Genomic DNA, 17,554 nt, shown 5'->3' with positions numbered 1-17,554 from the left:
CTGCTCATACACAAGGAGCCGCCGCGATGGCCCCATTGTCAAGGCCCGCGCCCTCTCGATTCGCCTCTGTATTGGATTTCGTTGCTCCGCTTTGGGGACAATCGGAAACCGAGCGGGGCTCGCGTAACCCGGTGTTTACAAGAAGCTCGGCAAATTGAAATTGGAAGAAATAAAAACAGACAATGACGAACGTCGCCAGCGTTGTCAACAAAGCGGCAAAGCCAGGCGAGCGCCATGAGCGGCTGCAGGAGTCGTGCAAATCCGCGAGCAGCCCGAGATCGGGGGACGATGAGATCGGCTCGCGCGCAGAAGCTAGATGGATTCACGGCATCTGGAAACCGAGAGGGCTTGCGATAACTTCATCCAGCAGTGGAGAGGTCGTGGCTGACGATGATGATACATTTGCAGGGTGGGAATATGCCCGCGATTCAAAAGCACTCGCGTTCATAGTAACCAAATAATTATGGATGTGACCATACACTCATTTATTGATCAATATTGATTCTTAGCGTCCTGATATGTGTATGAAATCGGCACACGCTGTGATCTGATCATTCGATGCACCAAGGCATCGCGACACTACACCCGCAGTGCAAGCGGTGTCCAGTCCATCGACTCCATCACTCACCTAGCCACTCAGCTACCCACTGTCCCATCCACTCACCCAGCCACTCACTTGCCCAACCACTCACCCAGCCACTCACCCACCCACATCAGCAGTGTCCAGCCCATCTACGAGGAACTCACTGCCGATCACTGCTCGCGATTCGTCTCTAACGCTCCACCAGTTCCTCTGCAGTAGAACTCAAAATGGAAATGTTCAGCAAAGCCTACGAGGCGTAACCATCGCACCTGTGTGACAGCCCATATTATTTTAGAGTGGTGCAACTGCCAAATCTACGCGTATTTGTGTGTGCAAGGATCACCATTTCTGTTAACCCATGCAAATCGTATGCTTGTCACATTCAGACAGACGAAACAGTCGAAGGAGATGGACAGAAAGGAAAAACAATTCACAAAAGACGGTTAAAAAAATGAGACAAAAGACTAAATTCCAAACAATACTCACGGCGGCAATTCATCGAATCACCACAGGGGTGGGATGGGATGAACCGGCTCATCACGCCAAATAACAACCAATACAATTGCCCATTCAGGGAGGCGACTGGCAAGGAAGCGGTTTCATTTTTAAACGTGAGAGGTGCCGCAACGTCACTCGACTTGGAACAACGGGGGGGGGGGGGCCCTCCAGAGCCCCCTCCCCCATCTCCCGCCGAGGTGCGATGGGTGTCGCTGGGCCGTAAAGGGCTCCCGGCGGCCTTCAAAGCGACAAGCTGCAGGCAAGTGCAAGTTTGGCGGCACTGGGCCAACGTGACGGCCATGGGAACAAAGTGAGCCGCCTCACTCACCCAGCCGCGAGCAAACGGAGCCCCCGGCTACAGGGGGAGAGCGTCGCGCCAGCTCCGTACCAACTGGGTACCCCCCCCCCTCCCGGCTGCCCCGTCCGTGTAGGAGATGGGTACCCGCCAACCCCAGAGACGTATATGAAGACCCACAGACTTACACCATAGTTACAAAGAAATCCGTAGACTCCGTTGTCTACCTCGAGTGCAGGCGGTGCAACTGCACCACACCCCCATGGAGGGAGGGGGGGCATTTAACAGTTTACGCCAGGGCCCGTGCCCACCGCGCTACGCCACTATTCGGCTGCCAACTCCGGATTTGACAGGAATTTGTGGTTTTTCTGCCCAGGCCGTAGCAGGAGGTGGATGGTGGGGGGAGAGGCGCAAGGGAAGAGAGCCGCGTGGAGCAGGAAACTATTTTAAAAACTTTCCCCAAGAAAAGTTTACAAAACATGACCCCCGCTGCACCCACGCAAGCTTCCTAAGTAATTGGTTAAAAATATATTGTTTTTCCTTTGAAATATACTGTACGTTCACAAAACCCACTCCCGAAAAAGAAACAAATCCAGGGAAGAAATTGGAGGGGCAGGGGGAGAGAGGAAGGCAAAACGAGCGGCGGCTCGCGGGACGTTCGGCCCAAGGTTACGGACCGACATGGCTCGGAGAGACTGGCGGAGTTGGGCCCTGGCCGGGCTGCCACGTCCTCCCACGTCCTCCGGTGCAGGAACGCCGATTGTTGCCTCCGCTAATTATTGACCCGGCAAAGCGTCGCGGGGAGGCACAAAAGTTTGAGCCAGAGGTGTGGACTCGAGTCATGTGACTTGGACTCGAGTCAGACTCGAGTCATGAATTTGATGACTTGCGACTCGACTTGGACTTGCATAACAATGACTTTGTCCCACCTATGAGATGTGGACTCGAGTCATGTGACTTGGACTCGAGTCAGACTCGAGTCATGAATTTGATGACTTGCGACTCGACTTGGACTTGCATAACAATGACTTTGTCCCACCTCTGGTTTGAGCTATCAGGAGGTATGTATGTATCCCCCTGCTGCAGTTGGGATGTCAAGAACACTTCAATGGAGCGTTTTGGTCGAAAACATCGATTTGAACGTTTGGGCAGCGTGTTGGCAGGAAACCACAGTACTGTACCCAGAGAAACCCCACAAAATATCCCCCATATAGCCTCAACAGACTTTTGGGACAAGTGCTGTTAGCGAGCACCTATGGAGGCCTGCACGGTACACGAGGGGGTGGGTGGCCATCATCCGTGCTCAACTGCCGCATCAGATACTCATTTGAGGCTCAGTCGACCTTGCGGAGACCCAGCGCCGGTCCAGATAACCGTCACTGACGTTGGCCACGAGCGGAAACCGAACTTGGGTCTTCGGGTTCGCAGCGTGCCAAGCCGCTACACTACCACCACTCCCCACACCGTGCAACAACAACAACCACCACCCCCGTTCACCACCGAAGCGGCGGTGCCGTTACCACGGCGTTTGTGCCATGCTCGGTGCACTTTGAGGCCACGTGAAGTGTCGGCAAGTGGGGTTTACCGACCCATCTGCAGAAATAGATTTTTTAACGCTGTCCATTGAATTTTGTTTAATGCTGCACCCGTTGGTGTGGGTGGGGTTATTTTTTACGGCCAAATTGCTTTGCCGTCGCGTGAAAACGCACCGCGTTTTAGATTCCAATCAAAAAAGGGAACTGACCAAAGCTCCCATTCCGCAAAATGTTTAATACTCAGCAACATTGTCTCTTGGTAAATACAGGACGTTATTATTATTATATCAATACAGGAACCTCCTGCAAAGCAGAATAGAGACTGTGGGATTTTTCCCGGTAACGTAAAGGGCTCTTTGTGTTACGCAATTCTAATAATCCCCTTCCCTGCACGACAAGCACACGAACCACGCCGACGTAGCGATCACACGCACACACAGACGTACAGCGAGCCACCCACACGCACAACCTCCCAATCAAACCTCTCTGCATCGTACTTGTAGTTTTTTCGGTAAAGTCACGTAGGTTGGGACCGTCACCGCTAGATTTGCTGTATCAAGATTTGCTGTATCAAAGGAGGACTTGTGTTGCCTCCGAAACGTCGTGATTTTTATTATTTTATTTCTATTATTACTTTCATTAATTTTTATTTAATTTTTTACCTACGTGACTTTTCCGAAAAAACTAAGAGCATGAATCCTTGCAGTCACGAAAGCTTCAAATCTAGAACTCGCTGCGTCGCTCACAAGTACAGTTCTTTTGCCTGGCGTTTCCCCAATCGAGCGGACTCTGCCGTGTCCGGCTCCTCTCCCTCCACTCATTCCTGTCCTGGGCCACCAACCTACACTCCGCAGTCCTTCCCCCATCCTCCTGGCTCACCGCTCGGAGACACATTGTTGGTCTCTCTACCTCTCGGCTTCCACGTCCATCACCTTCTCTTCTTCTGAGGTCCCCCCCCTTCCCTCTCTTCGTACAAAGACCTCGCGCTATCGCAAGTCTATTTCATCCTCTCGCATTTTATTTGGCGATGCTGTTGCCGAGGCTGGCGGCGGTGCACAACCACAAATAACAAAGGAAATGTTAACATTCGTCAATAACGAATAAAAAACACAGTGATGGTCTTTCTTCACGCGTCACCTATTATGTTATTTTATTTTGCTCGAAGGCTGCGGTGGCATTTTTCAGCTCGTCCGAGATGGCTACGTATGTTTAACACGTAAGCTTTCGCGACCAGTATCATCCATAACAAAGGTTTTTTGGGGTTAGGTCGCGTTCTTTATAAATGTGTCACGACCCTCCACCACCCGACACGGCCAATCTATCAACCGCTGTGATAGCTATCCACTCAGCGCAGCCTGGAAGCTTATTTTTATTATGCAATTCCTTACAGGTGAGTCACATGCTAAGTGGCCGATTACTGATCTATTACATCATTGCTTACACCCCCCCACCTCTGATCTTGAATCCTGATGGGGTTCAACAATGATGACGTCATCCTGCACGATTTAAGACCGGAAGCAGGTGGATGGCTTCACTATTCTGGCAAATCGCCCGAAGACGCTGGATGTAATTTCCAGCGAAATGTCGTACTGCTCAAATGGTAAATGTTGTGGATCCACTCTTAAACACACCGGTGGTGGGCTAAAGTAGCGAAATGTTTGTCTTTTGTCAACGTGACACATGTTTTACTGACTGGCCGTGTCGGGTAGTGGAGGGCTGCGACACATCGATAAATAACGCGATCTAACTCCCCCAAAAAACTCTATTCTGAATGGCTACGTATGCACGTTGAACTTCTCTCGCACCGTACGCAGCCAAGCGTGCCAAACCGGAGGGTGCCTCTCTCGCCTCCCTCCTCGTCCGCTCACCACCGATGGAGAGGCACGGCTGCCACACGTGCGTCGCACGGCTGCCACGCGGCTGTCCGAGTCGATCGCGGCCGTGTTTTTACACCTGGCCGACGTTCGCCCCCATCGCGGGGAAAAGTACGGGGGGGGGGGAGGGGGGCCCCGTGGGCTCGCAAACCCTCGTTTTTGTCATTCCAGTGTTAAGCCGTAGCGGCCTTTCATCATTAACCACCCGGCCCAATGCGAAACACCCCCAGCAGTGGCAACGTGGATCCGCTCCATTCCATCGCTTCATTCCGCGCAGAAGGACGCGGAGGGAGTGAATAAGGGCTCGCGCTCCCTTCCTGCGCCCTCCCCTCCGGAAAGGCAACCTTAGGAATGCTCCTCCCACGCGTCCCGCTCCCCAGCAGCGGCAGGGACGGAACGCGGGTTTGCTTTATGCTTTACGAGTGGCGGCGGTAGAACTGGCCAAGCGTCACTCCGCTCCACAGCCCTCCTCTCGCTACGAGGCGTCGAGCAGAGGCGCGGCTCGTCCCAATGTCGGCCTTGCCGTGCGCGAGCGAGCGGGCAGTGCCCGGGACGTGGTCGAGTTTTTTAGCGTCATACGGACCCCATAACGGCCCCTATGCCCCCCCCTCCCCACCTCACGGCGTTACGGTTTGCACACTGGGACCTGCAATCCAGGTCACCGGTTCCATTGGATATCAATCTCCCAGCATGGCAGTTCAAACAATGGGGTGAGGTTCATGAATCCCACCCCCTCTGTCTACCGAGCACTATAAAATTGATGCGTCATAGTTTATCGGCAGCTCGCGTGTGGAGGGGTAAAATGTGGGTACTCAGACCTCTTCCGAAGAGGTCTAGCTAGCGTGGAAGAGGAGGCTAAATAATCTACAGAGGAGGCTCTCTAGCACGAGGAGGGCTCGTCGAGTTGAATGCCGGCAGGCCTCTCGCCGGAGGTCCTGAAGGCTCTCGAGAGCCCCTTACGGTCGAGATTCTTCCACCAGCAGTGGCGTGACCAGGCAATTGCAGGGCTGCACCTTCACCTCCTGCCGCTCAAGCATCCGCCAAATCCGGCACCGAGAGTCGCGCCCCCAACAGCAGCCCCACGATATCACAGCGGCGTCACCGCAGAGTGCGCGTTTGGGCCGACCACCAAATCGCCCTGAACGCGCCAAGCCTCGTCACATCTCGGGAGCGAAGGAGAACTTCAGCCTGGTTAGGATGTCGATGATGAGATGCGAGGTGGCCAGACGAGGACGGTTGACGAATGAATTATCAAAACCATCCGTGTGGAGTTTAGAGCGCAACCCCCTTTGGACACGTGGGTTTTCTCCAGGTGCTTCAGTTTCCTCCCACATGAAGTCAAGCCTCTCGTGAATGGGATTGGTCAAATAACTCAAAGCAGCCAAACGACCCCCACCCCCCCATTTGAAAATGAGCCTTGCGAATCAATGAGGCTACTGCGGATCAACAAGGCCACTACTTTGTCTTGGGAACAACAGTCGAGAGAAACGGGACCCAAGGAAGTAATGGCAGAGAAACTGGTGGAGGCCTTCGGCCAACAGTGAGAGGGGGTGGAGCTACAGGCTGACCACCACAACCACCACAACAACAACAACATCGACTTTGTCCGATGGGGGCAGCGGCGGCGGTCAGTGGTGGCGGAGTGCCGCGGGCCCGGCCGCGTGTTTGTGTAGCTGGAAGCCGTTTCCCCCGTGACCTCGCAGGGGGGGGGGGGGAGGAGCAGGGCCTCCGCCGAGAGGGGCCCGCAGGCATTCCGCTCGGCGAGCCCTCGTCGCGCCCCGCCGTCTAAAAACGGTCCCCGCCGCGTTCTCGAGCGCGGGGGCCGCCACTTTCCCACACTGCTCGCTTCCCAGCCGGGCTACGTTGGCGAGGGCCGCGTGACATTACCCCGCCGCCCGTCACCCTCCCCGCAGCACACGCGCCGCCGCAAAGCCCGTGCAGCTATCGAGTGCGCAGGCGATGCAACGGCACCGGAGTGTACACGCGTGGTAACGTTTCTTGGCGTCTACCGGTGCCTTGCAACCTACAATAGAGGTTTGGTGGCGTTTGACGCTTGGTGGCGGTTCGGCGGCGCAGCTACGGAGTGCGCCGGTGGCGCCGCCGCACCGGGGGCCCACGGGCCAGAGGGGCCCAGCGTCGGGTGACAAAGAGAGAAAGGAAATTGGAAAGGAGAGGAGGAGGGGGGGAGGCCAGTTTGCTCTTTGCCCCGGGGCCCACGCGGTGTCGGCTCGTGTCCCCAGTTGCTGATCGCAGACCCCGCCTGTGTGTGTGTGGGGGGGGGAGGTTTGATTGAACGTTAAGAATGAGGAGGTAGAAACGCAAGAGCGCCGGTGTTGCGCTCTGCAGAGCGGTGGCCACCCCCCACCCCCACCCCCGGGATGCTGCATGGAGTCCAACCGAAACCACGACCGCCACACACCAAGCAATCAAGCCGGCCCACTAGCACACGCGTCACGTGGACCTGGAAAACCCCGGGGGTGGAGTGCAGGGTCACGTGGAACTGGAGGCACGAGCAGCCACTGCCACCTCACCACAGAACTCCCCAACCTGCCACACTGCACGACATTTTCTCCGACTCCTCATGCACAGCATCGGCCTGTAAATCGAAAATCACCCGGAACGCGGTCAATCTCGTCAGATCTCGCAAGCCAAGCGGGGCTCAGCCCGCCCAATATTTGGCTGGGAGATCGCCTGGCAATTGCAGGTGCTGTAGGCTTGGGCTGTGAGGTGCCCGGGAGATAACGGTGCAGAAGTTGTCGGTGTGGAGCTTTCAGTGCCGTCCACGTCGTGGGGTTTCTTCTGGCGCTCTGGTCTCCTCCCACACGGAGTCAAACGCTCATCGATCGAATTGGCCCAACATACGCACCTCCCGAGTACAGCATTATTATCATTATTGCTCTAGAGCCTGCAAGTTGTTGGTGCTGGGTTGACCACAGTGAAGCGATCGCCCTATCACCCGTGCACAACTCTGCAACGCACGCGGAATTTCCTGCTCCTCCGTCTCGTGGCGGGAAAACCGAGACAACACCCTCACACCGCCCCCAGGAGCGTTGGGGTTCAACACCCAGCACCTGTCAGCGTTCTCCCGCTTGCACGTGCAGCTCGACGGCTGGAAGGGGGATCACCGGGAGTGAGGGGAGCGAGCGGGCGGGCAAAGTGAGTGGGTGAGAAATCAGGCGAGTGAGTGATCAGGCGAGCGGATGAGCGAGTGATCGGGTGAGCGAGTGATTGGGTGAGCGAGTGATTGGGTGAGCGAGTGATCGGATGAGCGAGTGATTGGGTGAGCGAGTGATCGGGTGAACGAGTGATCGGGTGAGCGAGCGATCGGGTGAGCAAGTGATCAATTGGGTGAGCAAGGGATCGAGTGAGCAAGGGATCGAGTGAGCGAGGGATCGGGTGAGCAAGCGATCAGGTGATCGAGCGTGCGTGGCGTTGTCAGCCGCTCGGCACTCTCCCAGCCGAGCCCTGCTCGGGAAGCGGATGTGGGTGGGCATCTCGCGAAATTTGGGTTCGGCTCGGGAGGCCCCGTCCCGGCAGCCGCGTGCCGAAGCCAGACGCGGAAGCGGGCGCGGGCACCCTCGGCCACGGGGAAGTCAAAAGATCACACGCAACGGCAATTTGTTGGCAGCGTTCACTCGGGAGCCTGGGCCGGATGTCTCAAACCCAACTCCACCCGCCTCCCCCCTCCTCCTCACCAAGCCAACAAAACAATGTGGCTCCAATTGTGCCGGCGAAGACGGAAAGCCCAAAACTCTGCATTAAGGGAAGGGGGGGGGAGACCCGACGGTGCGTGCCGCTCCAGACGAGACGTGGATCACACGGGGACACGTGCGCGCTGCCGCCCCTGCGTGCACCTGCTCTCGCGGCAAGTTTGTTGCCGACTACCGTCCGATTAGTCCCATTCCATCACTTGCCAAAGATGACACGGACACTGCAGCACTGCACGCACGCACGCCGGGATTTCTGCGGGTACTCCGTTCTCCTCCCGCGGGATGATAAAAGAAAACGCATTGATGGAATCGTCCAAACAACCATATGCAATGGAACCCTACGGAAAAACAAAGTCTTGAGACTCGAGGAGGCTTTCCTGGGTAAATAAAGAGCATATATGGTTATTACTGTTGCTACTACTCATCTCAAATGGCTCTCAGCTGGCCCAATTAAGGCTCTTGTTTTTTTTATCAGTTCCACACGGCGCAACTGTTCCACCGTGTCTACCGCCGCACGCATAAATCCCACACTGCCCCTCCGTTTTTAAAACGTTCCGGCTTTGGAAAAAGCGGAGTTGTTGGTAAATACGACGCGGGTAGCCACACAACGGTCAACTCGTCACCTCGTTCCCCAGCCGCTCACGGAACCCGCCGGCCGCGTGACTCACGTTGAGTCACCTCGAGTCTACCCCGGAGCGAAAACTTCCGCTGGTGGGATGGGGGGGGAGGCAGCGTTCGGAGGAAGTGATGGGGAACATTTACAAAACAAGCAACAATTTACACACAGGCAAGAGTCGTGATCACGATCAAGAGGGCGAGCGGAAAAAGAATGCAACACGCGGCCGAGGAAACAAGAGGCGACTTTAGTCACCTGCTCGCCCCACACCTTCGCCGTGACGACTGCCAGGAACACATTTACACAATACCCCAACACCGCCACTGCAGATTATGCAAGGGCTACGACTTGCCCTATTATTGGGCCGTCTGTATAGGACTGCGAGTTATGTATGGGCTGTGGATAAGATCTATACGTTTCGGCGTCTGTGACTATGCAATGTATTAACGCACATCCGTTGCCAATACAATCATTTTATGGGCAACGATAATTATTGTATTAACTTTGTGCTGTGTTAGGAATGAGCTGTTGGCTGTGTGTGTTGTGGATGGGCGGTGTTGTGCAAGTCTATGACCGTGTTATTCTATAGGCTGCGTGTGATGTCTAGCAAATGGTTGTTTATGTAAAGGTTGTTTGTTATGGACTGTGTGTTTATGTATGGGAAACGAACGTGTGTTATATGTGCGAGCTAAGATGTATAAATTGGTTTATTTTGGGTTAGATCGTGGAGGTTTGTCATCTTCTAACCATAGCCCCCCCCCATCGCCCGACACGGCCAAACAAAGTTTTTGTCACGTGCCATTTGATTGTGTTTTTAGATCGGGAAGTGCATTCAATCCGAGATCCGGGCCCTTGTGGAGAAGCACAGATGGTGCTCTGAGTGCCATCTCCATCGAGGCGCCGTACAGAATTGCCAACTTTTCCCACGCTTTTAGAACGTAACCGTTTTGGCTGATAAACCGGCCCAATTGGCTCATTTGCCTAAGTGACAACTCGATATGATGGACACTGTCGGTGGTAGTGGAGGAGGGTTACGGTTAAGACATCGCCGTGTACACGCTACGATTCGACCCAAAATGAACCAAACGATGCATCCGTGGCATTGTTCGTGAAAGCCTACGAATGAAAACGGAGCTGCGATCGCACGCAATGGGGGCTTGCGTGTCCCACGAGCTGTGGATGCGTGCCACGTGCACGGGCCGTGGCTGCGTGCCACGTGCACGGGCCGTGCGTAAGTTCCGTAGGCACCCGAGCGCTGTGTAAGGGGAATAGGAGACCACGTGTGCATGTGCTTGCTACACGCTATGTATGGACTGGATGTTATGTATAGGCGATTGGTTGTGTTGCTGTTATGTTTGGACTATGACACAGATGTGGTCTGTGTATTTTGGCGATTGGATGAGTTTTGGGGGCTACAGCTCTATTTAATTAGTTGTTTACGAACTCGTGTGAGATACACGTACCGAGCTTGTCCGTTGACATCTTGTATGCGTTATGTGTACAGCCGATAGGATGTGTCGTGTACGTCCCGTCTGTTATATACGAGCTGTGTGTGTGCTATATACTGCAATGCATGGGCTATGAGCTGTCTGGTATGCGTTCGTTGTATTCTGCTGGGCGTATTAACTTTGTGTTATCTCTGTGCTGTGTGTTGCATCTGGACTGTGTTGCAATCAGCCGTGTTCCGTGTATGACCATTGGCAGGACAGCATTATGTACATGTTGTACCCAATGCATTGGTTGGGTTAGGTGCTGTGTGTTGTGTATGAGCTTTGACAGCCCACATTAAAGTGTGGTTTGTATGCTGTGTGTGGGCTGTGTGGTGTGTGTAACGTGTGGTTTGTACGCTGTGTGTGGGCTGTGTGGGGTGTGTAACGTGTGGCTTGTATGCTGTGTGTTGGCTGTGTGTTGGCTGTGTGGTGTGTGTAACGTGTGGTTTGTACGCTGTGTGTGGGCTGTGTATACGCTGTGTGTGGGCTGTGTGGGGTGTGTAACGTGTGGCTTGTATGCTGTGTGTTGGCTGTGTGTTGGTTGTGTGGTGTGTAGAATGTGTGGCTTGTATGCTTAGTGTTGGCTGTGTGTTGGCTGTGTGGTGTGTAACGTGTGGCTTTAATGCTGTGTGTTGGCTGTGTGGTGTGTAACGTGTGGCTTGTATGCTGTGTGTTGGCTGTGTGGTGTGTAACGTGTGGCTTGTATGCTGTGTGTTACGCATGAGCTATGCGCTGCATGCTGCGGCTAAGCTTTGCCAGGTGAGAATTAGCGAGGCGATCAGAGCCCCCCCATACCCCCGGGGGGGGGGGTGACGGAAACACCGCTGAGCCCCCCACCCCTATCCAGAGTAATCCTCTTGCACGAACCGCCTGGCATGGACCCGTGTGACCCCTTCACACACGTACATGTACAGTTCATATTAGATGCACACTCAAGACAAAGACCCCCCCCCCCGTGTAGCCTTAACAGACTGTAGGGACAAGTGCTGTTAGCGAGCAGCACCTATGAAGGCCGGCACGGCACAAGAGGGGGTGGGTGGCCAGCACCACGCCCGACCGCTTTTGTCACCACCGAGTAGCGATGTTTATGCAGCGCACCAGGTATTCGTTTGAGGCCGAATCGACCTAGGGAAGGCGCAAGATCGGTTCCGATGATCGCCAACCGGTGTGGGCCGTGAGCGGGAATCGAACTCGGGTAACTGGGTTCGTGGCGCAGCGCCACACAGCATCGATAAAAGATACACGCACAGACACACACGTAAAAACAAATGTATACACACACACGCGCAGTATGCGCCAACTCCTTACCTATAACCCTCACCCAGCTGACTACAGCCCTAACCATCGTATACAGAAACCCTATGCAAACCACTACCACCTTCGGCAGCCCTCAGCCTCGCCACCGTTCCATCTCTCTCTCTCTCAACACGCGTCTAGCCAGGGCACGCAGAGACGGGCAGGTGGGACGTTTGGCTGGGGGCCTCTGATCCGAGGGGGCGTAGTCTGGCATTTAGCCCCGAAACGCCAAAAAAAACCACAACATTTCAGTGGCTGGGATTCCAACTCGAATTCTATCCGCCTTAGCCCTAATTATTAGCACGGTTGGATACGTACGGTGCGAAAGACTTTCAACGGACGTACGTATCCCTAAAAACCCTAAACATCCTCGTATCACCGATCCTCTATCCCCAGGTGAGCGCCCTGTAGGTGAGACGCGCGTGGCCAACCGTGCGCGTCGGTGCCTCCAACGCGGCCCCCTGAGCGACACGTGCAGTCGGGTGCGGCGAAACAGTCGGCGACGTGGCACCGGTGGTGGGAGGAATCGCACTGATCCCCCCGCATCTCCGATTTAGCACGGTTGGCTGACGTACGGTGCCAAAGAAGAAGTTAAACTTACTACACGCTGATTTCTCGACCTCTGACCCCCACACCGCATGGCACACCGGTTCGAACCTCAACCCCACACTGCATCCCACACGACTAGGCCGACAATCTCTCCTTGAACCTCAGGGGGTGGGGGGGGAGTTGGGAAGCCGTGCGTGCATTTCTGAGAAGGGCTTATCGCGAATCGGTACATCGCATCCAATAGTAGCAGTCGTTGTAAAGTAGTAATAATAATAACACGGATGGTGAAAGAATGCGAGCAGCTGTCGCTGGAGGTTACACGGACCAGAGGGACCGGTTTGCGGTGATAAACCCCACGGGGCCACATAACTCGGAGTTAGCAACGTGTGGCAGAAGCCAGCCAGGGCTGCGCGCAGGAACCTCTCTCTCCGTGCGGCAGGAACCAGGCACTGCCGCGGCCCATCAGGAACCACCGGGAAGAACCCAGACATTGGCAAGAACAATTGGGAACCACCGTGTACTTGGCCAGGGGAAACCACCCCCAATGGCCCCAAATGGCAAAAAAAGCCACGAGCCAGATTCCGACAACCGGGAAGCCCCCCTCCCCCCGCCCCCCCTAACAGCGGAGGTCAGCGTTGGGCATCACGAAGGATGAGCAGAGATCGCAACACGAAACTTAAAAAAAAAACTCGCAAATACGTCCCACCGAACATCACCAGACACTATCGCAAGATGCGGCGGGCACGATGTGTGTGTGTGGAAACATAGCGAGGCATTACCGTGAGGGCCCCCCCACTCAACCCCGCGCAAAATATACCCAAACATCCCCCAACACACAATCGAATACCAGTGACGCAGCGCGGTTGGCATGGGGAGACCTGGTGGGAGGAATGAAAGACGGGCCCCCCTGGCCAATGTCGGCCACCCCCCCGCCCCGCCGCCGTCTTGGTAAGCAGGGTGCACGCTACGCCACTAATATCACCAAACACGACTAAACACCACCACCCCACCGCACACCATCACTACCAAACACAAACACCGCTCGCAACAGCAGCATTGATAAACACACCCCACCCAGCGTCTCTCCCATAGTCCGTAGCGACATTCCTCAATTCAAGAAACGCTTGGACCTTCTCGGCCTTTTTTGGGGGGGGGGGGCTCTGGGTTCAGCAAACGAGATCAAGTAGAGAGACCCCAAAAAAGAGAGATCCCGCCAGGCATTAGTGGGGGGCGGCGGGGGGGGGGGGTGACCACCCCATGAGCGACCACCAAACAACCAGCAGCCGTCGCCAGACATCATCACTGGGCGGTGTCTCTATTGCGACAAAGGTGCGCGGGCCACGATCCTGGTGGTTGGGTCATTAACAAGAACGCGGCGAAGGGTGGGGGGGGGTCAGGGGAGCTGCGCGGGGTGGGGAGGAGATGGGATGGGTGGAGGCCGGTGGGGGGGGGGGGTCGGCCAGACAATGCTGATGACGGCGATGGGAGGGGGGGTGCAGACAACTAATTCAACCGCAATGGGGGCCGCATCCCGGCTGTGAGCGGGGCTCGCGAGAAACGGAAGCCCCCCCCCCCCGCGTCTGGGAGGAAAGCAAAGCACGCCGATGAATATGACATCTGTGCGCGGCTTCACATTGTGTGTGTGTGCCCTCAGTTGCCAATACACAACTACTGCTGCGACGACTAAAACTCAACCCCCACCACCAACAACAACCGCACCAAGAAGACAAAGATCGCCCGTCTAGCCCTAACATCGCAGACCGTCCGTGGGGGGGGGGGCACAAGGTGCTGCTAGCCAGCACCTAAGAAGGCCGCCACGACCCAAAACAACGTCCGGGCCCCCCCCCCACCTTTGTCTCCCCCCCCCCCTCCTCCTACTTCTCCCCCCGCCGCATGCCGCCACCTTGTAGAGCCCGAGTGGACCTCGGAGAGGCTCTGGGAACGGTTTCAGACATTTGCCACTGATGTTGGCCGTGAGCGAGAGTCGAATACACACACACGCGTGCGCCACGCAACACAAATACATGGGGAGGGGGGAGGGGGGGGGCGGCTCATGCAAATGCGGCGAAGAGAGAGGGAGCGGCCCTGCACGGGACGAGGAATACTGCCCCCCCCACATCGACCGTGGCCACGGCATGCGGAGAGAAAGACGACGACGCAGCAGCAGCATCAGCGTGTTAGAGACATCGCGCGCTCCAGTTGGGGGGGGTGGGTGGGGGGGTCTTCACAGGCGGTCAAGCCAGCCCATTAAATACACTGCCCGCTAGCCAAATACACTGACACACGACTCGCCAAATACACTGCCACACTTCATACCAAACAAACCGCCACACTTCATACCAAATACACCCCCACACTTCACACCAAGTACTGTACAATACTGCACCACCAGCTCATGAAACAGAGCCCGCTCACCAAATGGACAGCAAAGCTGAACAAGTCGACAGCCGGCGATATACGCACGGCACACCGAATACACAACCCCCAGCTCACCAGGAACGAAGCTATCGCGAAACACGCCCAGCTCACTAAACACACGCACACGGCGGTACACCCGTGAAGACACACACACAATACAACACCGCTGTGTAGCTGTAGGCCCTGGTCGCACCGATACATCCCCGGTGAAGCAGGAGCCACATACAGAGCATCACAAAGACACACACACACACACACAAAGACACACACACACATACAAAGACACACAAACACAAAGACACACACACAAATAAACACAAAGACACACACACAAACACACACACACAAAGACACGTAAGCACATACCCACCCGCACACAAGATCACGGACAGACACGCTCACACAAACTCATACATACACACACTCAGACCAACTCATACATACACACACACACTCAGACACTCAGACACATTGCTCAGAGCCACACACAAACTAACATGCCCACCCAACACGCACAGACATAAACAGACCAATACACACAGGTATTCAGACACACCCACACCCAAACACTCTTACACACACGGACCGAGACACACACCCACAGGTATTCTTACACACAACACCAGCCGCAATTCGGCACAAAGTGAGCGTGACGTCACCGCACAGCGCTCGTGCCAGGCTAGGTGCACGTCGCAGCCTTCGCTGGGGCAGCCCGTGCAGTCGACAGACGCAGCTATTCAGGGTTAAGAGGCAGATGCCTCGCCACCTGTTCTCCCTACTATGGGGCACCTCGCACACACACACAGAGACCCCCTAACACACACACACAGAGAGAGGCACCCTAACACACACACACAGAGACACCCTAACGCACACACACAGAGACACCCTAACACACACACACAGAGACCCCCTAACACTCTCCACACCGAGCAAACAACCGGCTCCATCCCCCCTCCCCGCCCGGCACTCACCCACTTGCAGGACGCTCTCCACGCACCCGCGCTCCAGCAGCTGCAGACCCCGTCGGAACGGGAGCCTCGACTCCGCGTCCTCGGCTCCAGCCGTGCCCCCCCCAGCGGCTGCTCCGCCACCCGGCGGGCCCCCCCCTGCAGAGTCATCGCCGCCGCACAGCATGGAGGAGTAGAGGCGGATCTCGCGCTCGTTCCTCGGGAACGACCAGAAGACGATCCTCCTTTGCACGGGCTCGGGCACGCGGCTGTAGCGAGCCTCCACCTGTTCGTAGGGCCACCACTGCGCCACCGCCTTGGCGCTCAAGTCCAGCAAAGACTCGGGCTGCTGCTTCAGCTGCTGCTGCTGCTGCTGTTGGTAGTGGTGGTGGTGGTGCTGGTGACCCGGGGAACGAACACAGATCCTCTTGGCCGGCGGCGGCTCCGACGTGGCCGCGTCCTGAGCCATGGCCTCTGTCGCCCGCGGGGTTTGTGTCCTGTCCTCCCTCTCCTCCCTCTCCTCTCTCTCTCCCCGGGATTCGCGGCCGCGGCGCTGCTGCTGCTTGGAGGAGGAGGATGAGGTTTTGTTGTAGGAAGCTCCCGAGAAGAATGAATGAATGGGGGCGCGGGCGCGGGACACGCGGGGTTTAAAGGGACGGCGCGGGTGGGGCGAGTGGGAGGAGCCTCGGCACGAGAGGGGGAGGGAGTGGAGTGAGCGGAGAGAGGGGAGGGGGAGTGAACGAGAGGGGATGGGGAGTGAACGAGAGGGGAGGAGTTGGGATCGTGTGGCTGGGGGGGGAGCGAGCGAAGAGTGGGATGGGAGAGGAGGAGGATGGAGGAGACGGGATTGGAGGAGGAGGGGGAGGAGAGTGAGAATGGGAGAGAGGGAAGGACGCGAGGGTGAGAGAGTCAGATGAGAGGAGACGGAATGGGGGGGGGAGGAGGAGGAGGACGAGGGAAGTTCCCTCCCCTCGCCGCGTCACGCAGCCGAACCCGGGCTGTGTCGTCACGGCGCTCTTTGTTGCTGCGGCCACTTCAAAGCGAGGGGGGAGGGGCAGTGGTGGGGGGAGGGGCGGAGGGGATAACCGGGTGCGGAGCAAGTTCAGTGCCCCCGGACTGAGCTCTCTGGAGTCGTGGCCGAGCGGTGAAGTCGATGGGCTCGAGATTTTCAAACTCCCCCCGCTGCAGGTTCGAATCTTGGCGACTGCGCGAATTTTTATATTATTATTTATATCTACTGTCGTGTCAAGTTGACACGACAGTAGATATATATAATACATACACGCTCGCCACATCGTATTCAACACGCTTGGCTATGCAGTATTATGTTGGACTTCTTTCGCGCCGTACACAGCCAACCGTGCTCATAATGATGCCCATTCATCACCCACTCGTGGGGTTCGCCGACTCTCAACTTCTCGGCTGGGGGTGCTGCCCGGACTGGGAGTTTGGCGTCACGTGGGAGGGGAGCGGAGGGAGCCCCCCCCACTGCCCCCCCACTGCCCCCCCCCCACTGCCCCCCCCGTCACTGCCCCCCCCTCACTGCCTCCCCCCACGTGCAGTAGCTGTACTGTGTGTGCAGTAGCTGTACTGTGTGTACAGTGGCTGTACGGTGTGTACAGTAGCTGTACTGTGTACAGTAGCTGTGCTGTGTGTACAGTAGCTTGTGTACAGTAGCTGTACTGTGTGTACAGTAGCTGTACTATGTGTACAGTAGTTGTGTGTACAGTAGCGGTGCTG

The 17,554-nt window shown here is 56.2% G+C and overlaps 1 protein-coding gene across 1 annotated transcript in view; it reads right to left on the bottom strand.

Annotated features, from left to right (window-relative positions):
* Positions 1–16,541, bottom strand: part of LOC144726766 (zinc finger SWIM domain-containing protein 6-like) — a 47,658-nt gene extending 31,117 nt beyond the window's left edge. The window contains 1 exon segment of the mRNA XM_078605657.1: positions 15,839–16,541. Coding sequence (XP_078461783.1) covers positions 15,839–16,283 — 445 coding nt within the window. The 5' untranslated portion in view covers positions 16,284–16,541.
* Between the last annotated feature and the right edge of the window lie 1,013 nt (positions 16,542–17,554).

Source organism: Lampetra planeri, chromosome 24, assembly GCF_965212315.1.
Source record: "Lampetra planeri chromosome 24, kcLamPlan1.2.h2, whole genome shotgun sequence".
Classification (NCBI taxonomy): Eukaryota; Metazoa; Chordata; class Hyperoartia; order Petromyzontiformes; family Petromyzontidae; genus Lampetra; species Lampetra planeri.
The sequence above is the reverse complement of the archived record's forward strand: the minus strand, read 5'-3'. Positions and strand labels throughout refer to the sequence as shown.